Consider the following 27,732-nt stretch of genomic DNA (forward strand, 5'->3'; position numbering starts at 1 on the left):
CGCCGGGCACGCTCAGAGCGCTGCGCGCGTCGCCGGCCCCTGTTCGGTGCTACTCCACCGCCGGCCTCGGGGAGCCCCGGCCGCCGCCCGGGCCAGGCAGCTCCGCTCTCGGACAGCTGCGCTCCGCGTCACAGGAACTTGGGCAGGACCCGGACGGGACCCGCGCACGGAGCTGCATCTGGGGACCCGCGCGCGGAGCTGCATCTGGAGCCCCGCGGCTATGCCAGGTGCTCCCCTCCCTGCCGGTCGTTCGTACTGTGCCCTGGCCCGGCCACCGACGGCAGCGCGTTGAGATGACTTTCCGCAATCTCCTGAGCGTCAGTTTCGAGGGACCCCGTCCGGACAGCAGCGCAGGGGGCTCCAGCGCTGGCGGCAGCGGGGGCAGCGCGGGCGGCGCGGCCCCCTCAGAGGGCCCGGCGGTGGGCAGCGTGCCGGGGGCCGCGGGCGGCGGCGGTGTGGTGAGTGCAGGCAGTGGCGAGGACAACCAGAGCTCCGCAGGGGAGCCGGGGAGCGCGGGTGCGGGCGGCGACGTTAATGGCACGGCGGCCGTCGGGGGGCTGGTGGTGAGCGCGCAGGGCGTGGGTGTGGGCGTCTTCCTAGCAGCCTTCATCCTTATGGCCGTGGCGGGTAACCTGCTTGTCATCCTCTCAGTGGCCTGCAACCGCCACCTGCAAACTGTCACCAACTATTTCATAGTGAACCTGGCCGTGGCTGACCTGCTGCTGAGCGCCACGGTGCTGCCCTTCTCGGCCACCATGGAGGTTCTGGGCTTCTGGGCCTTTGGCCGGGCCTTCTGCGACGTGTGGGCAGCCGTGGACGTGCTGTGCTGCACGGCCTCCATCCTCAGCCTCTGCACCATCTCCGTGGACCGGTACGTGGGCGTGCGCCACTCACTCAAGTACCCAGCCATCATGACCGAGCGCAAGGCGGCCGCCATCCTGGCGCTGCTCTGGGTCGTAGCCCTGGTGGTGTCTGTAGGACCGCTGCTGGGCTGGAAGGAACCTGTGCCCCCTGACGAGCGCTTCTGCGGCATCACCGAGGAGGCTGGCTACGCTGTCTTCTCCTCCGTGTGCTCCTTCTACCTGCCCATGGCGGTCATCGTGGTGATGTACTGCCGCGTGTACGTGGTCGCGCGCAGCACCACGCGCAGCCTCGAGGCGGGCGTCAAGCGCGAGCGGGGCAAAGCCTCGGAGGTGGTGCTTCGCATCCACTGTCGCGGCGCGGCCACGGGCGCCGACGGGGCGCGAGGCACACGCAGCGCCAAGGGCCACACCTTCCGCAGCTCGCTCTCCGTGCGCCTGCTCAAGTTCTCCCGTGAGAAGAAAGCGGCCAAGACGCTGGCCATCGTCGTGGGCGTCTTCGTGCTCTGCTGGTTCCCTTTCTTCTTTGTCCTGCCGCTCGGTGAGTGACCCCTCTCCCACCAGCCCCTCCTGTTCTCTCTGGGCCTGTGGCGGTGCCCTCCTGGCACCCAGACTTGGGCGACCCCCACCTGAACATGGAGGGTTGACTCAGCAAGTCCTGGGTCTCCTAAGAGGCAGGTGTGCATGTACCAGTTTGTGGAGGGCCAAGGAGAGGCTCTTCGTGCTTGCCAGGTTTGTTTCGCAGGCTTCTAACTTTTCTGTCCTTCCCTTCTTCTCTTCCAACTCCTGGATTTATGCTACTAGGCCCTCTAAAAATAAAACGTCTGTGAAAATCTGGGCGGGCAGCTGCCCATATGTGGTCGGCAGTGTATGTGTCCCCCGACAGATCCCCCTCCCAGGAGGTAGGTGCATCGAGTGGGTGGGCCTGCATGTGTTCATTCATGGGCCGCAAGCTCTGGCCAGTCAGTAGGTACATCAGCAGATGCCAGAAGCCACCCGCTCTCATTCGTTTTGGAAGCTGGCCCCATTTTGAGGCCCTCCCCAGCTGGTGTTTCTGAGTGCTCTGGGCCCTCATTTCTGAAATCTCCTCTTGGAAAGGAGGAGATTTTGCTTCTCTTTTGAGAAGCAAAGGGATAGGGATAAATTGTCAAACGGAAAGTTCACATCGTTAATCGTTATTTCTTGAGCTTACTGAGTCCTTGAGCTCTTCTGGGGAGCTTTCCTGCTTCTTTCACAAGCTGCCCTGCAGTCCCGGGATTTGGGCAGTTTTTAGAGGCTTCCTCCTATCTCTTGAGCCCTCTCTTGGAAGCCTTGGGTATGGGACTGGGGGCTGGACCAGTGCAAGCAGTAGAGGGGGAACAGCATCTCTGGGGACTAATTTGCCTAGAGTCAGATCCACCCATGGCTGCAACCTCCACCGGCCCAAGCCGGGCCTTCTCTGGCTTTCCCAGGCCTAGACCCTTCCACACTGCCAGGCTGAGTCAGGAAAGAGACAGTGGCCTCCTTCCTGTGCCCCTGAAAGCCCTCTCCACAATGCAGCCACAGTGACCTTTATATATTATAAATTAGATGTGTCACTCTCCTATTAAAAGCCCTCCAGGAGAATTGCCTGAACCCAAGAGACGGAGGTTGCGGTGAACCGAGATCGCGCCATTGTACTCCAGCCTGGGTAACAAGAGCAAAACTCCGTCTCAAAAAAAAAAAAAAAAAAAAAAAAAAGCCCTCAATGCTTTCCCACTGTCCTGAGAACAAAATCCAAACTCTCTATCATCACCTATGAGAAGGTGACCTTCAAATTTATTATTGTCCATACCAAAATAGGACACTATGAATATTTACACTGGGACCACAGGCTGGATCTGGGGCCATACAGACACGTGGTCCCCCTTCTTACAATGGAGATCCCAAATGAGAGTCACTTCCGCCTCTGCCTTCACGGCCTTCCTGCTTCTCTCTGCTCATGCTCGGCCCCTCTGACCCTCTCCCGGTTTCTTGCCAAATCCCAGGCCTGTCCTCAGGCCTTTGCCACTTGCTGTTTTCTCTGTCTTTACTGCCCTTCCCAATCCCACCTGGCCAACTCTACCCTTTAGGTCCTGGCTTAAATGTTCCCTCTTCACAGGGACCTTCTTGGACCCATGACCCTCAGTCATGTCCTTGTTTTCTCCCTTGAAGCACAAGGTTCTCTTCCTTCACTAGATCATGGGTTATAATTACATCTGTGTGCTGATTGGTTTGTGTCCGGGACTTGCCCAGACAGTGTGTGAGGGCAGGGCTGTGTCACCTGTGTCATCACTGAGTCCACGGCACTCAGCATGGTGTCCTGGTATGTGGGGAGCAATAGAGACCACTTCAGTGAGGACCGCAGGCTCTGTGCCACTCCCAGCTCTGCCTCTCTCCCGCTAGCTGTGTCACCGTGGGAAAATCCCTTAACCCCTCTGTGCTTGCTTTTTTATCTATAAAATAGAAATGGGGTGATGGTAATAATGCTCATCTAGAGGGCCATGATGGAGCTGTAGCTTTTGTAACAGATACTCAATATAGGGTAAGGAATGAATACGTAACCCTTGAATATCATCCAGCCAAAGGTTGTTGCAGGACTGGGGCAGGCAACGGACCCTAAGCAACACACTAGGAGGAGGAGGCAAGTAAGCAGGGAGGATAAGGTTGGTGCCCGCCCTTAGACACGCAAGCCCATCCTCCAGGCCCCTCCCCCCAGCCCCTGCTCCAGCCTTGCCCAGCTGTGCTGGGCTCCTGGGCGCCCTCATTCAACCCCTGTCCCTTGGTTCACACTGGGCTCCTGTAGGGAATACCCAACCTGTGTAGAATGCCAGCTCCCTCTTTTTTTTTCCTTGTAACTTCCTTTAAAATTTTAGTTTAATGCACAAATAAGGAGAAAACAATAAAACAAGCACCCACATACCTGTAATCACCTACATTGAACAGACATTAACATTTTGCCATATTTGCTTTAGATCCCTTCCTCTCTCTTTTCAAAGAAATAGAACAAGCCACACTAGATCGCCTCCTCCTGTCCCTTCCTCCTCCTCTCCCTCCCTCCCCAGAGATAAATCTGGGGTTTATCACTCTCATACAGATGTTTATACTCTAACTACAGACATCTGTATCCATAACAATATATTGTTTTGTGTGTCTTTAAGATTTACACGAATGGCACCATGCCATGCATATCATCATTTTTCAATTTGCCATTTCACCCAACATTATATGGCTAAGTTTTATCCATGCTGGGCCATTTTCACAGCGGTACATTTGAGAGTATTCCACAGTGCGTTGATCCAGTCCCCTGCTGAATGTTAGGTTTTTCTAACTCTTCGTTGCTCCAAGCAACATTGCAAAAGGCTACTGCTTTCTTTGAGGTCCACATCACATGACTCCCTCTTCCAGGAAGTCATCCCTTAATTTCCATGACCCTTGCTCCTTTCTGGCACGCACAGCTCTTTCTCAGTCTTTACATTTCTGCTGCGCCACACATGTGGTGTAGGGAACTTGGGGTTGGAGGAGGCCTTGCACCCTCCTTCCTAATGGTTTGTGCTGCACCAGGCTTCTCGGGCACCTCTCTGAGTGTCCTAGGGACACTGATGGAGTTGAATTGAGTTGAATCTGGCAAAGATGAGCAAACAGGACAGAGGCCAAACAAGGAAACAGGGAAACAAAATATTCTGATCTGCCCCAGTACGACTTGGAGGGCAGAAGCAGCAGACAGGGAGGGCAGAGCCCGTTTGGGAGCAGGAGGGGTCTGGAAGCTGTGCAGGAGGGAGAGGGGGCCAGGAGATCCTGACACTCCCAGCACAGAGCCCAGGGCTGGGAGGAGGGAGATGCCTTTGAAGGAACAGGGAACACTGAGCAGCACTTTTGGGGGAATGTAGACCCCCAGGGGCTGGCATATGTTGGCATGGAGATGCCAGGCATGTGGTAGGGGATAGAGGACATTGGGAAGTTGGATGCAGGGATCAAGGATGGGGATGGTTGCAGGAGCATGGGGTGCAGTCTCCCAGAAAGAGAATGGGAAGAAGAGAAAAGAGGACGTCAGAACAGAACTTTGGGGAGCACTGACATTGAAAGACCCAAAGGAAGCAGAAAAAAAAGGCAGCCAGGAGGAGCAGGATGGCTGTTCAGGTGGCACCTGCCTCCTCCCAGGTCCTGGTCACCACACCAGCTGTGATGAGCACCAGAGATAGAGGGATTGAGAAAGAGTATGTATGCCAGCAAGAAATGAGCCCAGATAGGCCCTGGAAGTGAAGGCACCCAGCAGGGCCAGAGGAGACCTGGGGTGCCCTCACTCACACTTCTGCACACAAAGCCAGGTAGAAGCGGCAGCAGCCTAGAGGGCATCAAGAACCTCAGGGAAGGGCCCGGAGTCCCAGAGGAACATTGGCATGGTAAGCCATGGGCTATCACCCGTAAACCTGGAATGCTGTGGTCAGGCCAGAGAGGCAGCACCACAGGCCAGCTGCCCTGAACTGTGGGGGCTTCTAAGGACCCAAGTCACTGCCTGGGAGTGACTGGGACACAGATGAGGGTACCTGAAATCCAGAGAGTCCCAAAGAGTGGCTGGGGATCATCTCCCACATCTCCAGCTGCCCCACTTTCCCTGCAAGGAGTAACTACAGTGCATGTGCCCAAAGCAGGCAGAGGGTCAATGAGCAGCTTAGGCCTTAAGTGCCCCAATGCTGCGATTTCAGGCAGCAAGGCCAGGGAGGGCAGTACTGGCTCCCCTGGGACCCTCAGGAAGCTGCTGGTGCTGGAGGTGTGGAGGTGCAAGTAGAACACCCCTTGTCCAGAGAGAGGGCACCCTCCTGCCCATGTTCAGTGTGACACCCATCTGAGCCATCTGCTCTGTGCATGGTGACCCAGGACAGTCCTGTTCCCTGCCTGTGACCAGTGGGATGGCTAGTAGTACTCCCCTTTCAGTCAGAAGTGCTCCACTTTGGAGAGAGAACATAGGGACACCAATCCTTGGGGCCTATGGAGGAGGCGCTCTTGGCAGCCCTGCCCATGCCAGGTACAATCCCCTGTCCTCACCACAGCAAGCTGGTGCAGGGCTGGGTGCCATGGAAAATCACAGGGAATTATCTAAATCTGCCCTCCTCATAGAGATCTTTCAGCCAGATGCCCAGAGGAGCCCAGGCTTGTGTGGGAGGCGCCACAGTGAGAGCCTGCTGCCTGCGGACTTTCAGGGAGGACCCCGAGAGAGGGGATGTGGCCAGGGCAGGGCTGTGTCATTGGGACACGGGGGCCGGTTGGAAAAGTTCCTGATAAAAGACATTTTGTGCAAGAATCCCCTGATCCTAGAGGTCTGGGCCAATTGTTTGACGTAGAATGCTATTCACCCTCCCCTCGGGTGTGAGGGGACAAGAGGGGCTGAGGAAGCCCCCGAGACCCAAGCAAGCACCCATCAGCAGAAAAGCTTCTTCCTCTCCCAGGCACCTCCAGAGGCCTTGTTTCTCCTACGTGTTTTTATGGCGGCAGCATCTCACTGGGTTTGGCTTTGGCTTTGGGCTGCGTGGCAATTGCCTTCCAGCCATGCCCAGAGGGGGACAGTCTGCCGAGACCTACATACACACACAAACACACACACATACACAACAGCACCACCTCTGTCATTCCTAGTGACCACTCAGACCCCAGGCTTTCACTCCCAGCTCTCTCTTTTTGGGCAGGTCACTGAGCATCACTGGCCTTGGGCCTCCAAGTGTCATCCACTCAAAGCAGCCCAGACACTCAGAGCCCAGGGCCCCTCTCAAATGCACCTCAAGGCATACAAGCTGGACAGAAGCTCTGATATTAGAAGTCCCAGGACAGTCGAGCCAGTGTCCCCTCCAGCCACCTGTGAGCCACACCTGAGCCTCTCTCCTACCTTGTCAGTCTGTGCTCTGTGATAGTGCCTGCTTCCCAGACCACCCCCAGACTTAGATGTCCCATGTGCGCCTGAAACACTCTGCATGTACTTTTGTCACAATGCGCTGTCATTGTCAATATTCAGATATATCTCATGAAGTGTGAGGGCAGAAGGCCCTACACAAATCAGCACAGAGAAGTAGCAGTTTTGGTGGGTTGCTCTGTGGTCTGGGAGGCCTAAAATGTGTAGCCTATGAGAAGAGGGGTCAAGAGAGGAGGCCGGATGCCATCTGCAGGAGAATGGATAAATCAACCATGAATCCATAGACTGGACCGCTGTACAACAGTACAAGGAAAAACAGCAAGCTACTGATGTGCACGAGGGTAAATTTCGCGGACATTACACTGGGTAAAATAAGCCAGGTTGAAACTAAAAGTATATATAGTTTATGATTCTGTGTGGATGAAGTTCAAAAACAGGGGAAACTAATCAATGGTGATAAAATCCAGGATAGTGATAACCCATCTGTGTGTGTGCAGTGAGTGGTATTAACTGGCAGAACATGCTAGAAAACTTTCTGAAGGCCTGGGACAGTTCCACACCTTGACCTGGCCAGTGATGACGCTGGTGCATGCATATGCAAAGCCATCGGGCTGTGTGCTTCAGATACACACGTGACTGTCTACATGTTATGCCTTCGTTATAGCAAGAGAGAAGGCAGGAGGAGGCAGGAAGGAGGCTGTGAGCCGTGCTGAGTAATTGGTGTCCAGGCTGGAAGGCATACTTTGGTGGCCGCATGTGGAGAGTAGATTAGGTATATGTGCCTGAGAGTCGGCCAGGTGCTAAAGGACCCACCTTCACAGGCTGCCTGAGGTTGTGCAGGGGTCTGTGGATGAAGGGGAGAGGTGAGGGGTGCTTTGTGGTAGGTTCTCAGTAATAGCATCATTGTCTCCTGGCCCAAAAGCCAAAAGAAAGAGCTGGCTTTACACCTCCTATCTGTGCTTTTGTGGCACCTGGCATATAATAGGTGCTCAGTAAATGTGTGCAGAGGAAGGAAACGGCAGAACCCATGTTCTATTCCCATCCTGCCATGCCAAGGGTCTGGGTGGCAAAGCACAGTCCTCCATTTATTTATTATTTTCATTTTATTTTATTGTGACAAGAGCATGTAGCTGAGATCTACCTTCGTAACACATTTTTAAGTGTAAATATCATATCTTTAATTACAGCACACTGTTGTACAGCAGATCCCTAGAACTTGCCTATCTTGCCAAACTGAAACTTTACGCCCATTGATTAGCAATTCCAAATTTCCTGATCCCCTTTCTCCCTGGAAACCACCATCCCAAAAGTCCTGCAGATTCTCTGTGAGCTCTGACTCTTTCTTTCAATCCTTTTTCCTTTCTAAGGAGCCTTACTCTTTCAGTTACTGCTCAGCTCTCCTTGTCTCCTACCTCTCCTCTGCCCACACACACAGCACATTGACATGTCCAGAGCTTTCTTAAAGAGTATTCTCCCTCAATCCCATGGGGCCCTTTGTCCTCAGCCTTTCCCCACTTAGCACTGAAATCTTTCCTCCCTTTCACCTACTTGTAAGCATATTCTTTGCTACTCACCATCTTAACTCTTTTTTAAAAAGATTAGTAGCTACTTTTTTATTTTATTTTATTTTTTGAGACAGAGTCTCACTCTGTCGCCCAGGTTGGAGTTCAGTGGCATGATCTGGGCTCACTACAACCTCCCTCTCCCAGGTTCAAGCGATTCTCCTGCCTCAGCCTCCTGAGTAGCTGGGACTACAGGCCCCTGCCACCACGGCTGGTTAATTTTTGCTTTTTAAGTAGAGGCAGGACTTCACCATGTTGGCCAGGCTAGTCTCGAACTCCTGACCTCAGATGATCCTCCCGCCTCAGCCTCCCAAAGTGCTGGGATTACAGGCATGAGCCACCTCACCTGGCCAGGATATTCTTTTAAAAGTTAAGAGGGTCGGCCAGGTGCGGTGGTTCATGCCTGTAATCCCAGCACTTTGGGAGGCCAAGGTGGGCGGATCACCTGAGGTCAGGAGTATGAGACCAGCCTGGCCAACATGGAGAAACTCCGTCTGTAAAACAAAAAAAAGAAAAAAAAAATTGAATATCCTAAAGGCCAGGCACAGTGGCTCACGCCTGTAATCCTAGCACTTTGGGAGGCCGAGGCAGGTGGATTACCTGAGGTCAGGAGTTTAAGACTAGCCTGGCCAGCGTGGTAAAACCACGTCTCTACTAAAAATGCAAAAATTAAAATAAGGTGGGTGTGGTGGCAGGTGCCTGTAATCCCAGCTACTCAGGAGGCTGAGGCAGGAGACATTGCTTGAACCCAGGAGGCAGAGGTTGCCGTGAGCCAAGATTGCGCCATTGCACTCCAGCCTGAGTGACAGAGTGCGACTCTGTCTCAAAAAAAAAAAAAAAAGAAGAAGAATATCCTGACAGGCCAGGCCTGGTGGCTCAAGCCTGTAACCCCAGCACTTTGGGAGGCTAAGGAGAGTGGATCGCCTGAGACCAGGATTTTGAGACCACCCTGGCCAACAGCGAAACTCCGTCTCTACCAAAAAATAATAATACAAAAATTAGCCAGGCATGGTGGTACACACCTATAGTTCTGGCTACTTGGGAGGCCGAGGTGGGAGAATTGCTTGAACTCAGAAGGTGGAGGTTGCAGTGACCGAGATCATGCCATTGCCCTCCAGCCTGGGTGACACAGCAGGACTCTGTCAAAAAAAAAAAAAAAAAAAAAAAGAATATCCTGACATTAGTCTTGATTAGGATGCCTTTTTCCACCTGTCACATGCATCAGCCCCACTCAGGGTAGCTCCTCCCATTCTCACACCCCCACCCGCAGCTAAGGGCACACACTTCTCTAAGTCTGCCTTTGGCACTGTCACCCATGGCTGCCAGATCCTCACACTCAGAGGGCTTTTTCTTTTTTTTTTTTTTTTCCAAGAGACAGGGTCTCTCAGAGCAGAATAATGGAGTGAAATTTTTGTTTAAATGTTTTTTAAAAAAGAAACAGGGTCTTACTCTGTTGCCCAGAGTCTTGCCCAGACTCTGGTCGTGTGATCACAGCTCACTGCAGCCTCAAACTCCTGGATTCAAGCAACCCCCAACATTTCAGCCTCCCCAGTAGCTGGGACCACACCTGGCTAGGGATCTTTTTTCCATCCTTTCATTCACTCCTGTATGTCAGTTTGTCGGTCTCCTCTTTCTTCTTATGATCCTTCAATCTCTTCCCATCCCCCTCCTAGTCCTCTGGCTGCTCCTTCTCAGTCGTCCTCAGCAACCCCTCTCCCCTTCAGATCCACATTTCCAGACAAGCCCTCTTCAGCTCCAGCCCCAAGTCCAGCTACCAAGGTCCCAGCAGCCCCTCAGACGGCCTGCATTCATTTCCGGTTGCTGCTGTAACACATTACCATCACTGAGTGGCCTCAAAGAATGTATTACCTCCCAGTTCTGAAGGCAGGAATCCTAACATCCAGGCCTTAGCAGCGCTGCATCTCCTCTGGAGGCTCGAGGAGAATTCTCTCCCTGGCCTCTTCCACCTTCTAGAGGCCACCAGATGCCTCGGCTCGTGGCCCTGCCTCCATCCATCCGCCGAACGGTCCCATTGCCGCTTCTGTTGCCTCGTCTCCCTCTCTGGCTCTGAGCCTCCTGCCTTCCTCCCTCCTATCTGAGGACCCTTGTCATTACTTTGTCCCCACCTGGATTCTCCAGGGTAGTCTCCCCATCTCAGGACCCCTGTGCCATGGAAGGTGACATTCACAGGTCTGGACATCCCGAGGGCATTATTCCATCTACCGCATTCCCATGCCCCAACCACACTCCTCTCCCAGGCCCACCTTTCTGCTTCTACCCTCAAGCGTGCCACTCCCCGCAGCTTCTTCATCTTGGCAAATGGCATCTCTGTGTGTGCTCTGGAGTCCAAGCCGGGAACCCGAGCATCAGCCTCAGTTTCTCCTCATGCCCCTCTCAGACACTCTGACCTCCCAAACACCCCTTCAGTCTTGTTTTTCCCATTCCCACTCTCCCACCTTAATTAACTAATTAATCACAAGAACAGATATCCTGCATGCCAGGTGCTATTCAAATCATTTTATCCCACTGACAGTCCTATGAGGTAGATGCTATTAGCAGCCCCATTTATAGATGAGAAAACTGAGGCACCAGAGAGGTTGAGTAATATGACCAAAGTCCCCCCAGCTTATAAGTGGCAGATCCGGCACTGGAACCCAACCACTTTGGCCCCAGAGTCCATGTTATTTCTTGCCTGGGTCAGAGGTCCGGCTGAGGCCGGGGTTAAGTGTTAGTTGGAAGCCATGTTTTCAGCTTCCCATCTCACCGAAGCCCTCAGCCCCTACACACATCCCCCAGGCTCACTTCCATGCCTTGGATGCTGGCCACGAGGGGATTTTGAGGGCTGCCATGGGACATGGCCCCTTCTGGCATGGCTTGATCCTCTCCCAGACCCTGGCAGACCCCCAGAGTCCCTGAGGAAGTCTCTGAGTTCCTAAGCCCATCTCTGGCCCCACCTGAGCCCAGCCCCACCATGCACCCCACTGCCCCACCATGCACCCTGTGTACACTCGAGGCTAGGACTTCCCTCACTTTGCGAGTGGTCACCTAGGAGAACAGGGTCTTGAGTCCCTGGGAGCCAGTGTGGAGCACAGTGGGCAAAGCCCAGGCAGCTCACTGCTGGGACTCCCGGACGGCGCAGTCACTGCCTGGGAACCTTCTCTCCCCTGATATTAGTGCTGCTCGGCTCACCCCCAGGAGCCATTTGTCAGTGTGGCCCCAGAGCTGAGAGGCTCATGCCTGGATCAAAGCCCAGCCTGGCCATGAGGCAGAACTGCAGCCTTGCTCACTTAGAGCTGGGGGTGTGGTCATTCCAAGACCACAGATCAGGAAATAAGTGAGTTAAGAAGTGACAACAAAGAGGAGAAAGAAGGGGGAGAAAGAGGGAAGGTGCGAAGAGAGAAGCGAGAAGAGGAGAAGAGAAAAAGTCAAAGAGAAATGGGTAGGGCCTGGGGCAAGCCTAGAAGAGGCAAGAGAATGCCGGACAGGCCTGTGGCTCATTTCCCTAACTTGACTCCACCAGGCACCTCCATGGTTCTAGGAGCTGCCCTCCCTTCACCTGCTCCTCAGCTACAGAAGGGAGTCCGGGACCAGCCCCAGGTAGCTCAAGGATCCCAAGGTAAAAGTGGGGACACAGAAGGACTTCGGACCTACACCTGGTGCATCTCAAATGAGATGCAAGTACCTGTCAGTTACCTCTCACCACAGAAAACTGGTGATACAAGGAATGTGAGAGACTTGGCTTGGCACAGCAGGCCCCACGGTGCCTTCAACTCACCCCTTCAAGTCCTCCCAATCTGTCTGAGATCTGGACAGTATCCAGATCACCCCTTCCTGACAGCCTTCCATGATTGTGTCCCCTTAAAAATGGCCTTATCTCTTACCACTCTCTTCCTCCCCTTCTCCACTTTGGCAGTCCTAAGTTCCCAGGTTTCTCTCCAACTTGTCAGGCACACTGCTGCCTCAGGGCCTTTGCACGTGCCCTTCCCTCTGCCTGGAATTTTCTTTCCTCAAATAGATGCATGGCTCACTCCCTCACAGGGTCTTCAGGTCTCGGTTCAAGTGTACTGTATTAGACAGGCTTGCTGACCCTTTATAATGTAGCAAAGAGGCCTGCAAGCGGCAGAGGTCCCAGCCTCTCCTGGGGAAGGCTGCTACTGAGCTCCAGGGTCAGGGCCATTGCGTGAGCAGCTGAGGGAACTGGGGGAGAGGAAGGGAGTCTGGGGCTGGGAATTCCTTCTCTTCTAGCCTGCTGACAGGGTGGGAGGAAACCTGAGTATCTAGAAGGATGGGGTATTTTTACTCCTCGGTATCTCTGTGGCCAGGGGAATGGCTTCCTGTGGATAGAAAGGTCCCAGTGGAGGAGAGGGTAGGAAGATGGGGGAGGCTGGGGTGCAGCATCTGATATTTCATGGTCGTCTACAAGTTATGAGCAAGGCTGGCTGTGAATTCTGACAATCTGCCAAGAACAAGTTCCTTCTGGTGATGCCAAAAGGGCGCTATTAATCACACAGTCCGCCCCTTGACTTCAGCGCCGTCTGTCCTCAGCGAGGCTTGGCCAGTTGCTTGGCTCTAGCCACATCCCTCCCTGCCTTAGTAGCGTCTCAGCAGCTCCTGCAGGCCTGGACAGTCCTGTTCCCTAGGAAAACAGACTGGCTGATTATAATCTGGGCTGTAAACAACCCCCTGCTTCAGTTTCCCCAACAACATGTGGGCCAGGCTGAATGTTTGCAGAACGATGGCAAGGTTGGTGTGGACAGGATGCAGTGATTGAGAGCAGAGAGGAAGGAGATGAGGTTAGAACTCAGCTGCCCACCCCCAGTGTACCCTCCCACGCTGCTGACACCATCATCACTTGCCTTGATGAATCCAGCAGCCCCCTCACTGGTCTCTTGCTTGTGCCCCTGCCCCCAGAGTCTTTTCTCAACCTGGCAGCTAGAAAGACTTCAAAGACTGGTCACATCACTCCTCTGTTCAGTTTCACCAACAATATGTGGGCCAAGCTGGCCCAGCCAACATGCCAGAGAGTGGCTTTTCTTGCTGACACAGGAGAGGCCCCACCTCTTCTGACCAGAGAATGCCCAGCCCCCGAGACATTAGGTTAGACTCCTGACACAGGCACCCCAATAGAGGGAATGGGGAAGGCAGACAGGAGCGGCCCGGCCACCTGGATGGCAACTCGCCACATGGGAGGACAAGAACAAGGAGCAGAGAGGAGCAGGCGGGAGTCCTGTTTTGGGCCTTTTCCTCCCTGCGTCCTTACTGCCCCACTTCAGAGGCAGGTTTATGCGGCCACCCCCACCCCCACCCCACTATAAGCTGCCTGTTGAATGGGGAGAAATGAATGCAAATGTGCACACTCAGACCCCACCTTTCCCAGGAGGGGGCAGAAGAGTTATGATGGCCACTAAGGACCAATTCCTGGTCCCAAGGTTTTGGGGATCAAGCAAAAACATTTGAAGACATGCCCATGCACTGACAAAGAATGTCTTGGGTCGGGTTCCCTAGAAGCAGATTTTGAGATGGGGGTTCTTCTTGAAGGACTTTTTTTTCTAACAGATCTCATGGTGCTAGGTGATCTTTTTTCTTTTTGAGACAGGGTCTCAAAAAAACAGGCAGTTGCCCAGACTGCCTTTTTGCCCAGACCTGCAGTGGTGCAATCATGGCTCGTTGCAGCATCAACCTCCCGGGTTGAAGTGATTCTCCCACCTCAGTCTCTGTTGCCCAGCCTGGAGTGCAGTGGTACAATCATGGCTCATTGCAGCCTCAACCTCCAGGGTTCAAGTGATCCTCCCACCTCAGTCTCCCAAGTAGCTGGGGCTACAGGCGTGCACCACCACGCCTGGCTAATTTTTATATTTTTTATAGAGATGGGGTTTTACCGTGTTGCCCAGGCTAGTCTCAAACTCCTGGGCTCAAGAGATTCACCCACCTCGTCCTCCCAAAGTGCTAGGATTTATATGAGTGAGCCAATGTTAGAAATAGATGCTCCGTCCCGCAAAGAAAAATTAGCACTGAGAAAAAGGATCTTTTAGCAACACAGTTTTTACTTCCTGGACGCAGGAAGGGTACCCTCGCTAGCCATTGTGCCACAAGAATACAATGAACAAAGGAAAACACACAAATTTACCCCTTACACATTTGGGGTCATCCATACTGCTGTGTCTGATCTCCGTTGGCTGGAGCCAGAACTTACAATCTAAACTGAAACCCGATTAAAATTGAAACCCTAACAACTTAAAACTTTTCTGAACAGGTAAAAGCAATGGAGAGCTGGTACCTGCCTGTGAGCACACCCAGCACAGATATCTTGGTTAAAGTATAAGGACATGGAATGTACTACGTGCCTGTAAGCATGGCATATTTAACAGCCATGTAGGATACAGCTTGACAAAGTTATTATCACACTTTAACAAGAAAGGAAACTTTAAAAAGGAACTTTTCTACTTCCCACAGCCACCATACCCAGCCTGTATGATTTTTTAAATAAATATTTTATTTTATTTTTTAGAGTCAGGGTTTCCCTAAATTGCCTAGCCTGGGTTGAACTCCTGCGCTTAAGCAGTCCTCTCGCCTCAGCCTCCTAAGTAGCTGGGGCTATAGACATGCACCACTGTGCCTTGCTAGGAATTTTTTGAAGGAGGGATTTTAGGAGACACCTGTGAGGGAGGTCAGGAAGCCAGAGGGGAAGAGCTAAACCCAGGGTGTGGTTGAGGCAAAGCCTGGCCTTAGCCTGACCCCACAGGGATCCCTGGGGCAAGGAAGGCAAAACTGGGCCACACTGAGGCAAGGGGGCCAGTCTTCTCTATCACCACATCAGTCTGTCATTGGCTACAGCTGTCCCCGTGGGAAGCAGGTGTCATGGCCCCAGTTGAAGCAGCTCCCATTGACCAAGGGCAGTTGTCCAGAGAAAGGGCAACAGCCACCCTCTGGTAGCCAACACAGCACGTGGGGGCCCCTGGGCAGGACACCAACAGCATCTGACTTCAAGCCTGAAAGGGACTAACTGAGCAAAGACTTTTAGTTGGTGAGAGAGATGGCCAAGCAGCTCTCTGGGGTTCCCCCAGGAGTTTGGGGTCATTCTGACACTCTCTCCAGCTAGCAAGCCCCAGCCCAGCCCCTCTGAGCAGTCTGGATAGATGGACATGGAGCTGAACCTGATGTGGCAGGCCCTGCCAGGCACCCTTGAGGACATGCAGGCCAACAAATGCCACACAGCCTAGTGAAAGCAGAATGAAGTGCACTCTGGGCACGCACACTCCAGAAGCTGCTATCTCCCCCTCAAACTCCAGCAGAACAGGCCATCACAGGAACACCCTTGGAGAAGGTTCTAGGCTGAGTCCAGGCTGAGCTCCAGGGGAAATGCCCCCTATGCAGAAAGGAGGAGGACGAGCCTCCTCACCAGACCAGCCTGTGAAAACCCAGAGGCTGCCGGGCGTGGTGGCTCATGCCTGTAATCCCAGCATTTTAGGAGGTCGAGGCGGGTAGATCACCTGAGGTCAGGAGTTCGAGACCAACCTGGCCAACATGGTGAAACCCTGTCTCTACTCAAAATACAAAAAATTACAGGCATGGACGCCTGTAATCCCAGCTACTTGGGAGACTAAGGCAGGAGAATTGCTTGAACCCAGGAGGCAGAGGGCGCAGTGAGCCGGGATCATGCCATTGCACTCCAGCCGGGGTGAGAGAGAGATACTCTGTCTCAAAAATAAAAATAAAAATAAAAACAACCCAGAAGTGAGATGGGCTCACTGCCGGTGGGGCAGCTGCCAGGAAGAACTAAGGGAGTGGCTGTGGCTCCTGACCCTAGGGCCCCCAGAAGCCTGGTGAAAGTTCTGTTTCTATGTTTAGGTGATGTCAGAAGAGGACTAGGAGCTTAGATGTTAATACTAGACCAGCTCAGATGCAGGTCCTGACCCTTAGGGCTACTTGCTCTCTGGGTAACTAGAATTATTCTGCAAACTGGGATGCCATGAGGATTCATTGAGAGCCACATAAAAGGCCCAGCACGGCACCTAGAAGGTTCTGAACACTCAGAAAGCGTCAGCTCCCTTTTCCTTCCTCTGCACATTAGAGGCCACCTATTCAAGTGCCATTTACTTGTTCATTCAACAGATATTTCACAGCCCCTGCTTTGAGTCAGGCGCTTGTGTTAGAAGCTGGGATAAAAATAAAAACATATTTATGGACAGTGCAAAAACGTACCTTTTAGAAAATTTCTCAGTCCAGACGTGGTGTCATATGCCTGGAATCCCAGCGCTTTTGGAGGCCAAGGCAGGAGGATCACTTGAGGCCAGGAGTTCAAGATCAGCCTAGGGAACATAGCAAGACCCTGTCTTTATTAAGTGGCCGGGTGTAGTGGCACCTGCATAGTCCCAGCTAACTGGGATGCTGAGGCAAGCGGATCGCTTGAGCCCAGGAGTTCGGGGAGGCATGACTGCACCACTGTACCCCACCCTGGGTGACACCGAGACCCAGTCTATAAAAACTTTAAAAAAGAAAAAAAAATTAATCCCATCCCTGCCTTCAAGAAACCAAGAGTCCCATAGAGTAGATGGAGCAATCGCAAATTGTATGAACCTGTAGTTAAATGGGAAAGAAAAGCTAAGCCAAGCTGGGTGGGGAGACGCCTGACCTGGGGCTGCAGGGACTGGGAGAGTAGGCGCCTGGGAGCAGCAAGGTCAGGAGAAAGGCAGAAGGATCGCAGCCCGTGTGGGAGGACCTGCTTGGGGCTTAACGTGGCTGAATTCGGAGGAAGGCAAGAAGACTGGTCTAGAAACCTTGCGTTTCCCTGTGGGCAGCACCATGTTTCAATTGATTCCTCTGAGCCACACGAAGCCACTGACAGTTTTCAGAAGGGAAATGAGAGAAACCAGCTTTTAAGGAAAAGTCTCCAAACAGCTGTGTGCAGAGTGGAGAGGACAAGGGTGGAGGCCAGAAGCTGTGAGGCCAGGGGCTGTCGGGGGCCGCTGCCGCCATCTAAGCAAAAGGAGATGACAGAGCAGGCCAAGGCTTAGGGGACACGGTGAAGTACGGGGACCTGCTAGAAAGGACGTCTACCACACAGGACGTGGTGACTAGTTGGATGTGTAGGATACTGAAGAGGGATTCATTCAGCAAACTCAGCAAATGTTATGCACCTGCTGTGTGCTTGGTTTGCCTGTGAGGTCTTCTTGGCAATGGGAGTGAAGCACCAGTCAAAACAGACCCCCGCCCTGCCCCAGGGACGTTCGTTGCAGGGAGAAAGTCAGTGGACAAATGAATTGTGACTCAAATGGAACAGTAGAAGGTGACAAGCACCATGGGGCACAACAGAGCCAGCTGAGCCAGGCAGGAAGCACAGGGTTAGGGGATATTGCAATTGTAAATACGAAGTCAAGGTGATCTCATAGAAAAGGTGGGGGTTTGAGCCACGTGGATATCGGAGGAAGAAGATTCTGGGGGAAAAGTGCAAAGGCCCAAGGCAGCTGTACATCTGTCATGTCCAAAAAGCAACAGGGAGGGTAATGTGGCTGGAACAGAGTAGGCAGGGAAAGGAGAGGAGAGGAGAGATTTGGGGGGACATGTTGAGCTGTATAGGTCATAGGCTTTTGCTAGGAGGGGGCCGGGGAGCTGTTGGAGGTTTCTGAGCAGAGGAGTGATGTGACCAGTCTTTGAAGCCTTTCTAGCTGCCAGGTTGAGAAAAGATTCTGGGGCAGGAGCACAAGCAAGAGACCGGTGAGGGGGCTGCTGGATTCATCAAGGCAAGTGGTGATGGTGTCTGACAGGGTGAGAGGGCATATTGGGGGTGGGTGGCTGAGTTCTAACTTCGCTTCCTTCCTCTCTGCCTTCAGTCACTGCATTCTGTCCACACCAGCCTCGTCATTATTCTGTAAGCATTCCGGGGCCACCTCAGGGCCTTTGCACTTGCTGTTCCCTCTGCCGGAATGTTCCTTCCCAGATGTCCACACACCTCATTCATTCACTCACTTCATTCAGTTCTTTACTTAAATGTCACATTCTCATCAGGAATTTCCTGGCCACCTTATGCAGAATTTATACCGCCACCCCAGTCACATATCATATGTGTAAGGCTTATTCTCTGTGAGGTCTATTGCAGAGTTTAAAATGAGGAAACTGAGGTCTACCTGAGAACAATTAGATGCCAATTTATTCGGGCGAGGTTCCGTGGTCCTGGGGAAAGAGGCCAGGGAAGTCACGCCTGACTCCTCTCAGGCGTGGGGTTATATAGGGAGGGAAGGCACTCTGATTGGCTGTGGAGAAACAGGACGTGGACGTGGCAAACTGCTATAGGCAGGTAGGCGGGATTTCGGGTGAGCGGGCTGGACGGAGCAATAGGCCACTGGGCAGGTCTTGGCAGGGCTTCTTTTAAATTTTGGCGGGGTTTTCCAAGGCTGGCTAGGTGCTGAGTGCAGAGTTTAGTGTTGAGTGCAGAGGTGGGCGTGGTGAAACTAGATGCTGAGTGCAGATTCTGGTGACGTAATTTTCAGGCGTGGAGAGGGATGGGCGTGTCTGAGCTCCCGGCGAGGCAACCGGCCTTACAATACGTACACTCATCCCCTATCTTCCTTCCCGCTTCATTTTTTTTCTCCTTAGTACACCTTTACTCTTTGATACCTTTATATTTTCCTTATTTGTTCTGTTTATTTCCTGTCTTCCCCAATGAAATGTAAGCTTCATGAAGGCAGGATAAGTGTAAGATCAACTAGACACCCAAGTGGAGATGTCTAAGAGGCAGCTGGATCTATGAGTCTGGAATTAACGAGAGAGGTCTGAGCTGTAAAGTCAATATTTAACAAGAGGAGCCTGGATGACATTGGCAGGAGAATCCAAAGACAGGAAACTGCAAGACTAAATGAGGTGCTCCTACATTTTAGCAGTGAGGACATGAGGAAGGAGTAGCAAAGAATTTGACAGGGAGTAGGAAAAACCAAGAGACTGTCATCCTGGAAGCCACAGATGAGATAGGCGGCATCCAGGAGGATGAGGGCAATGTCCACGGGTTGGGGGCCTGGGAGGGGTGGGACATGAGGGGAAAGCAGTGAAGCAAAGAGTGAGGTCAGGTGGGGAAGAGGAGACTGCAGGTGTGGGATGGAGAGGTGGAGAGAACAAAATGGTAGCCAGGGAGCCATCAGAGAGGCAGCAGCTATAACCAAGGCAGGCTAGCGGTGGCTTAAGGGTCAAGGGCTCCACCATACAAGTGGGGACACTAACCTTGAGTGAGAGGAGAGACCCCTTCTTTACCAAGGAAGAAGAGGGGCGAGGAAGGCTGGGCGAATGCCTGGCTTCTGTGGCCTCTGCTTTCCATGTGAAATAGGGGGTGAGATCAACTGCTCTGGAGAAGAAGGGTCAGACTGCAAGGCTTGGAGAGAGGAGTAAAGGTTTAGTGCAGGAAAGGTTAATTGTAGGTAAATATCAGTTTCCTCTCTATTTCACCTTTTAAAGCTAAGCTCCCCACACCGTGCTTGGCACATAGTAGGTGCCTCACACATTCTTGGACTCCTCTTTGTATCACACCTTGCACCTCATCCATTACCAACTCCTTTTGGCTGCCAAACCCCCCGACTTTGCACCACTTCCTTGATGCCACCTTGATCAACACTTCTATCACTGTCTACCTGCAATGCAGTAAAGATTGATATAGGAAAAGAGAGATAGCTGGCAGAGGACAGGAGCCTAGATCGCTGGAAACATGGCACATGGAGCTGAGGTCAGAGACCCCAAGCATGTTCAGGGAGCGCTTAAATTGCTCCAGAGTCAGGATCTGGCTGGATGAGTCCCCACACATCCAGAAGGATGAGGAGGTGGAGTGGTGGAAAAGAGAACAGTTGATGAGCTGGTGAGTAGGAGTCCCAGCTAAGCAGAGAAGGAGATGACAGGAGGAATCCAAGGAGCTGGCAGGAGGTCAAAGTACAGATAAGGAAGAGAGAGAGAAGACAGGCAGTTACACTCAGTGGCTAATGGGTTTTAAGTGAAGAAATGAAATGCTCAGGCTTGTATTTTAAAAGGATCCCCAGCTGTGTATAGAGAACAAGCTTGGAGAGGGGAGGGGGAGGACACAAAGCAGGAGCAGGAAGGCGGCTTAGAAAGGCATTGCAGGGGGCCAGGCGCAGAAGCTCACGCCTGTAACCCCAACATTTTGGGAGGACGAGGCAGGAGGATCACTGGAGGTCAGGAGTTCAAGCCCAGCCTGGCCAACATGGTGAAACCCCTATCTCTGAAAAAAAAAGAAAGAAAGGCACTGCAGGTAGACAATGATGGTAGCCTGGACCAAGGTAGTAACACGAAGGTGATACAAAGTTGAGGGGACTTAGGGGCCAACAGGAGTTGGTGATGGAGGAGGTGCAAGGTGCAATACACAGAAAAGAGTCCAGGAATGTATCAGGTACTTACTAGATGCCAAGCATGGTATGGGGAGCTTAGCCTTTAAAGGTGAAACAGACAGGAAATTGATTGTTACCTACAGTGCTCTAGGCACTTAAAAGGGAGTGTGATGTACTGGGGGTGTGAGCGGAGTAAAATAGCTCTGCTGGATCAGGAGAGGGTGGTGTAAGAGAGGCTTCCAGGAGGAGGTGCCACTGGAGCTGGCACTGCCAGATATAGAGGAAGGGCATTCCAGGATAATCATGTGCAAGAACCCAGAGGCAAGACTGGGGAGCCCCTTGTGGCCAGAGTGCAACGTGAGTCAGCATGGCCACTTCGCTGTTGCACGTGAAGACAGACCACAGAGAGACACTGGAGCCACAAGAGGACAAGGCCCCTGGGCCAAGTGCCCATGCTCAGGGGTCTTAGGGCAGTTCCCCATTTCACACTCATGGTATTGGATGGGGAAGGAAATGCCCAGCTGTCCTTCTGACTCCCAGAGATCCCTGCATGAGGCTCTGGGCCATGAGAGAATGCTGAGGGTTGCAGCCAGGAGAGTGGGCAGGTGCAGGGAGGTGTAGGCAGTGGACTTGAGCAATGTGGGCAGAGGCAGGTATGAAGTGTAGACCTGCCATCTGTGAGTGGAACAGGAGAGGTCTCTTGAGCGCTGCTCCCTGTGGAATCTGGAGCCCAACGCACAGATGTTTGTATTTCCAGGCAACATGTCTGCATGCGGTGGGCCGAGGGCACGTAAAACAAAGTTGCGGCAGATGCCACTGGTTCCCTACCCATTTCCCCAGAGCTTTAGTGCATGAGGGTCAAATTCTGTTGAAGCACCTGCCCACATTTCTTTGCCCAGGGACTTTCTCTGCACACTCATATGGCAGGCAGAAAGTGTGTAAAGTTAGCACCCAGAGGGAGCAGCCCAAACAATGACTGGGCGTATAAATGCCCCACCTCCCTCACCCTACTGATGTGAGAACACTGAGATTTGTGCTCTTCACGGCCACCCAGAGTTCTCCCATTGCCCATAGTGATTAATAAATTGATAATACGTGATTTACTGGCTTCCTTCTCTTCCTTGTGTCTTTTTCCCACTCCACTCAAGCTGTTTCATTTACCTCCCAAATTAACAACTTGTATTTCTATTCTTGTCAATCTGCTCTGGGAGAGCTCAAAGACAAGCCCTCACCAGGTGGGAAACCCTCAGCCTCAAGTGGGAAAACCTTGGGACTGAAGGCTGAGTTTGCATTCCAGCTCCTTCTTGTGTAAGGACTTCCCAGCTCACAGCAGACTTCAGGTTGGTTGAGCATAAATTACCACATTAATGTTTACAGCATACTACAGTATACCATGTTGCCCACCAGTCTGAATAAAAACCAGGGTAATAACAATGCCCTTTGGCCAACTTCAGGCTTACCACTGAAAACATAGTCCACTGATTTGTCATCCTGGGCTAAATATAAAAGAATTGTAGCCTGAGTCAGAAGGCTATTTTCAGCACTCTGTCTTACTTCGCAGCCATTGAGCGATGCTGTTCTTGAGGGCCACCTTCCTGGAGGCTGAAGTCAACACCGGTAGCCCCCACATCCAGGGATGGCCCAACCCCTCTCCCAGAGAAAATAATTTCCTTCACACATCCTGACTAATGCGCCAGTGGCCCCTAAACCCACTAGGTCTCAGCTGCTATTTCTGGCTATTCTCCAGAGCTAGGAACTGGGTCCTTTCCCAGATCGAGTTCTCTTCGCTCAAAAGCCACAGAAATGGGGGTAAGTAATAGACACCAGTAGGCCAGGCACGGTGGCTCACACCTGTAATCCCAGCACTTTGGGAGGCTGAGGCAGGCAGATCACTTGAGATCAGGAGTTCAAGACCAGCCTGGCCAACATGGCAAAATACTACTAAAAATACAAAAATAAGCCAGGTGTGGTGGTGCATGCCTGTAGTCTCAGCTACTCAGGAGGCCGAGGCAGGAGGGTTGCTTGAGCCCAGGAGGTGGAGGTTAGAGTGAGCCAAGAGCATGCCACTGCAATCCAACCTGGGCAACAGGAGAGAAATGCTGTCTCAAAAAAAAAGGCACCAATACTTATTAAGAGCCTGCTAAGAGCTGGGACCTGAAATATATGAATCTTCACAAAATTCCTTCTAGAAAAATAATGTTAAAAGGAAAGTAAGACTTAGATGGTCACATAACTTGCTCAGAGCTACATGACCAAGGTTTGAGAAGCCTGTGCCACGTGATGCTGTGGGACCCTCCTCCTCCCCTGTGGTGTCTCTCTTAGCACCAGGAACTGTCTCTGTATGGTGGGCTGGGGGGTAATAAGCAAAGTTGATATTCCCCAGGTCAAAGAGAGGGGAATGGTGCCTCTGCCTCCTCAGTATGGATTCCTGCTCTTTTTTCTTTGATGGCAAGGGAAAGAGAGAGAAGGTCCCATCATTTGCCAAGGACCCCCCCACCCCTGGCCTACTTGGTCTCATAGGTACCTGTAACCTCTATCCAGGATGGAACACCCCTGCCCCCGCTGCTCTCTTGCCCCTACTGCTGCTGAGGGTGAGTGAGGATGAAAGGGTGGCCTCTGCTGCCTAGATTGTGCCTTTGCATTGGGTCATGTGCCTTGCTGGAAAAACAGCCTTTTCTGGGCCCATGGTAGGTATGTTAGGGGAGACGTTTTTGGAAAGGAGGGTCTTCCTGGCACAGCTCAGATCCCAGTGCTCCTGCCCCATCCTGCCTGGCACTCTCCTTTTTCAAAGCCATCCCAGAAGTCTTTCCTGACCACTTCCACTGGAACAGCCCCATTGCCTTGCATTTCAACAGCCAATGGGCATTGTGTTTATGGAGGCTTAATTCCAGGCTCTATCTCTCACCTGCTTAAAGATACTCATGGCTCCTGAGCATCCACAGAATAAAAACTCAACTTCACAGCATGTAGGCCTCTCCACTATTTGTCTCAGATGAGATTTTTCTGAGTTTATCCTATAGGATATTCCCAGGATCCAAACTTGGCATTTTCTTTCCCACCTGTCCTTTAAACCTGTAATACCCTCTGCCCTGCCTCATCCTGGCTGACTCTTGTACATCCTCTAAGACCCCTACGCTGTCTCTGAGCCTATGGCTCCAACCCTACATGAACACACAGCTGTAAATGGGAAGCTACAATGGAGGTTTTGTTCTGTTAAATCTGTTGTAAATTGAAAATATCACAGGCCAGGTGCAGTGGCTCATGCCTGTAATTGCAGCACTTTGGGAGGCCTAGGTGGGTGGATCACGAGGTCAGGAGATGGAGACCATCTTTGCCAACATGGTGAAACTCCATCTCTACTAAAAATATAAAAATTAGCTGGGTGTAGTGACTGGGTGGCTGTAATCCCAGCTACTCGGGAGGCTGAGGCAGGGGAATCACTTGAACCATGGAGGCAGAGGTTGCAGTGAGCCGAGATCATGCCACTGCACTCCAGCCTGGTTACAGAGTGAGGCCCTGTCTCAAAACAAAAAAAAAGAGAAAAGAAAAGAAAATATCATAGGTCAAAATCCATTTAATACATATAACCTACCAAACATCATAGCTGAACCTTAAACATCCTCAGAACACTTACATTCACCTACAGATGGGCAAAATCATCTAGCACAAAACCTATTTTATAATAAAGTGTTGCATGTCTCACGTAATTTATATCGAAAGTGAAAAACAGGATGGTTGTTTGGGTACTTAAAGTATGGTTTCTACTGAACGCATATCACCTTTGCAGCACTGTAAAGTCAAAAAATTAAGTCGAACCATCGTTAAGTCAGGGACCGTCTACACTGAGCACCACCATCATCACCCCACCTGCATCTCAGTGATACTTACATTCTAGCTAGGAAAGAAGAGCCATGTGTAATGCCTCCTTGTGTGTGTTAGCCCAGCACAGCGCCTGGCACAGAGCAAACCTTGGCCAACATTTAATTCCAGGGTTCTTACCCCTTTTTGTTACAGACTACTTAGGCATCTGGGGAAACCTACCGGTCCCTTCTCAAAGTCATGCTTTCAAAAACATGAAACAAAATACAAAAGATTACAAATGAAACAGATTTTATTGAAAAAGCCATCAAAATATTTTTACAGGAAATGTGTGACTTAATAATGAATGTGCTTCTGCATAAAGGTATTACATACCAAGATCTAGTTCAATTGTTCTGGGACCATTTGTTGAAAAGACAAATGAAAAGACTACCTTATCGCTATTGAATTAACTTTGTACCTTTATCAAAAATAAATTGACTCTCTGGGTCTAAAAAAAAAATAACAAGATTTAGTGGTGCATTCTAATGACTGTCATTTCCCAAAAGTGAGGCGCATGGAGACTATTTCAGAACATCCACAGCAACTGAAAGTGATACGAAAATATCTATGGGGACTGCTCACATTAGTTTGAATTATATGATCAATTAAAGAAAAAAAAAGCTTTTAAAAAATTAACGTTAGTTTTATTTAGAAGTCTTAATGAGGACTACAGACTAAGACCTGTAGGCCAGCCCTTCAGAGAGGTTGTCTCAGACTGCTCATGAACAGTATTTGAATCTACTGTTCATATATAAGTAGTGGGGGATCCATTTATATTAAACTTGCTAAAAGTTCTATTAAAGCAGAATTATATTGAGTTTTGGGTGTAAGAGTATATCTGTTCATAGCAGCATAATTACTAACCTGTTCAGACGTTATCTTATGTGCAGGAAGAGGCAAGGACTAGCGTCATTTATCATTTCAGGAATATAGTGACTCAGACAAGAGATGTGGCAGGGAGGTAGGGGCATACGTTCTATCCTATTTTATCTTGAAAGCATCTTTCCAGAGAGCTGTACTTTGTCACAGAGTCAGGGACTTTAGGAAATTATGCTGGCGCACAGAAATGAGCAAACAGGCCGGGCGCAGTGGCTCACACCTATAATCCCAGCGCTTTGGGAGGCCGAGGTGGGCAGATTACAATGTCAGCAGTTCGAGAACAGCCTGGCCAACAGGGAGAAACTCCGTCTCTACTGAAAATACAAAAATTAGCCGAGCGTGATGGCAGCAGCCTGTAGTCCCAGCTGCTCGGGAGGCTGAGGCAGGAGTATTGCTTGAATCCAGGAGGCGGGGGTTGCAATGAGCCGAGATTGCCCCACTGCGCTCCAGCCTGGGCGGCAGTGTGAAACAAAAAAAAAAAAAAAGAAAGAAAGAAAAGAAAAGAATTGAGCAAACATGGCTTATGTTTGCTACTTTGTGTCATAATAGGAAACTGCCAATATTGCACCAGTTTTGAGCTACAAAAACAGCAATTGCACGTGGTTTTGTCTAACTCTACTCTGGTTTGTTGCCTACACTCATTGAAGGAAATCTTCAATATGAGGTAGAGGTGAGTGAAACCAATTATTATTTTTCCCTATCCAAGTTCATAGACCTCCTGATTTACAGCACGGATCCCTTGAGAACTCCTAGTCAATGACTCAGCCAAGGATACTCAGCCAAAGTATCTCCCCTTTGTGCCCAGGGCCTGCCTGGCCTCCCCCTACCCAAGCAGCTAACCAGTGTCGGCCTCTGCCTCCTACAGGCTCCCTGTTCCCGCAGCTGAAGCCATCGGAGGGCGTCTTCAAGGTCATCTTCTGGCTCGGCTACTTCAACAGCTGTGTGAACCCCCTCATCTACCCCTGTTCCAGCCGCGAGTTCAAGCGCGCCTTCCTCCGCCTCCTGCGCTGCCAGTGCCGTCGTCGCCGGCGCCGCCGCCCCCTCTGGCGAGTCTACGGGCACCACTGGCGGGCCTCCACCAGCGGCCTGCGCCAGGATTGCGCCCCGAGCTCGGGCGCCGCGCCCCCCGGAGCGCCGCTGGCCCTCACCGCACTCGCCGACCCCGACCTCCCAGGCATGCCCGAGATGCAGGCTCCGGTCGCCAGCCGTCGAAAGCCACCCAGCGCCTTCCGCGAGTGGAGGCTGCTAGGGCCGCTCCGGAAACCCACCACCCAGCTGCGCGCCAAAGTCTCCAGCCTGTCGCACAGGATCCGCAACGGGGGCGCGCAGCGCGCAGAGGCAGCGTGCGCCCAACGCTCAGAGGTGGAGGCCGTGTCCCTAGGCGTCCCCCACGATGTGGCCGAGGGCACCACCTGCCAGGCCTACGAGTTGGCCGACTACAGCAACCTACGGGAGACTGATATTTAAGGACCCCATAACTAGGCCGCAGAGTGTGCTGGGCTTGGGGGTAAGGGGGACTAGAGAGGGAGGCTGCCTTTGTTCAAGAGGCGCCATGCAAATTAGAGACCCGGAAACTGATCGGGGTAGCTGCTCTGTGGCCCCCCTGAGGAACTGGGCGAAGCTTGAGGCTGGAGCCCTTGAAAGGTGAAAAGTAATGGGGCCCCCTGCTGGACTCAGGTGCCCAGAGCTCTTCTCTTAAAAGGGAGGGGCTGCGGACTCCGTGAGGCCATTTGCTCCTAATCCGAATTTGAGAAACACTGCCCCATCCCCCATGCCCTGAACCCTGAGTAAACAGCCCCAAGCATGGCCAGGAAGGCCTGCCTCTCCTCTTCGGGGGAATTGGCACAGAAGCTTTGTGGTCAGTTGCCCCAGTGCCTCCCTTAGGGAAAAAGTCAGTGGGGCCAAGTCTCCTCAATGGACAAATTTCTCATTCTTACTGCCGACTGGAGGAACCCAGTAGACCGCCACCCACAAGCTTTGGTGGCAGATTGTATGGCCGCCATACAAGCCTGTTGTATGTATCCATGGGCCCTCTGTCCACCACCCAGGCTCCTCCGTGCACCCCCATCACCTGGCCCTGCCCCCTCATTACTTCCCCTCAAGGGCCTTACTGTTTACACTCTGTACATAGCTCATTGTGCCTGTGTCCATCACTTCTTGCTGGGATTCCGAGCTACCCAATTGGAGAGCTTTATTTGTCATTTTGAGACATATTTATTGGTAAGAGTATTTTGTCCACACTGTGCAAACTGTCCCTCTTTAGCCCATAACTCATCAAATCTACTTTTTTCCCCTAAAGTCTTTCAAGAACTAAAGGCCCACAACAGAATAGATTGGATCTACATTTG

General features: G+C 51.9%; 1 protein-coding gene across 1 annotated transcript; it reads left to right on the plus strand.

Annotated features, from left to right (window-relative positions):
• ADRA1D (adrenoceptor alpha 1D) lies at window positions 1-27,732 on the plus strand. The gene is made up of 2 exons (XM_032295509.1): window positions 1-1,401; window positions 26,250-27,732. The coding sequence occupies exons 1-2, from the start codon at window positions 294-296 to the stop codon at window positions 26,849-26,851; spliced, it is 1,710 nt and encodes a 569-aa protein (XP_032151400.1). The 5' UTR covers window positions 1-293; the 3' UTR covers window positions 26,852-27,732.

The sequence above is a fragment of the Sapajus apella genome, unplaced genomic scaffold (genome assembly GCF_009761245.1).
Source record: "Sapajus apella isolate SASKATOON/1434 unplaced genomic scaffold, GSC_monkey_1.0 scaffold33, whole genome shotgun sequence".
Taxonomy (NCBI): Eukaryota; Metazoa; Chordata; class Mammalia; order Primates; family Cebidae; genus Sapajus; species Sapajus apella.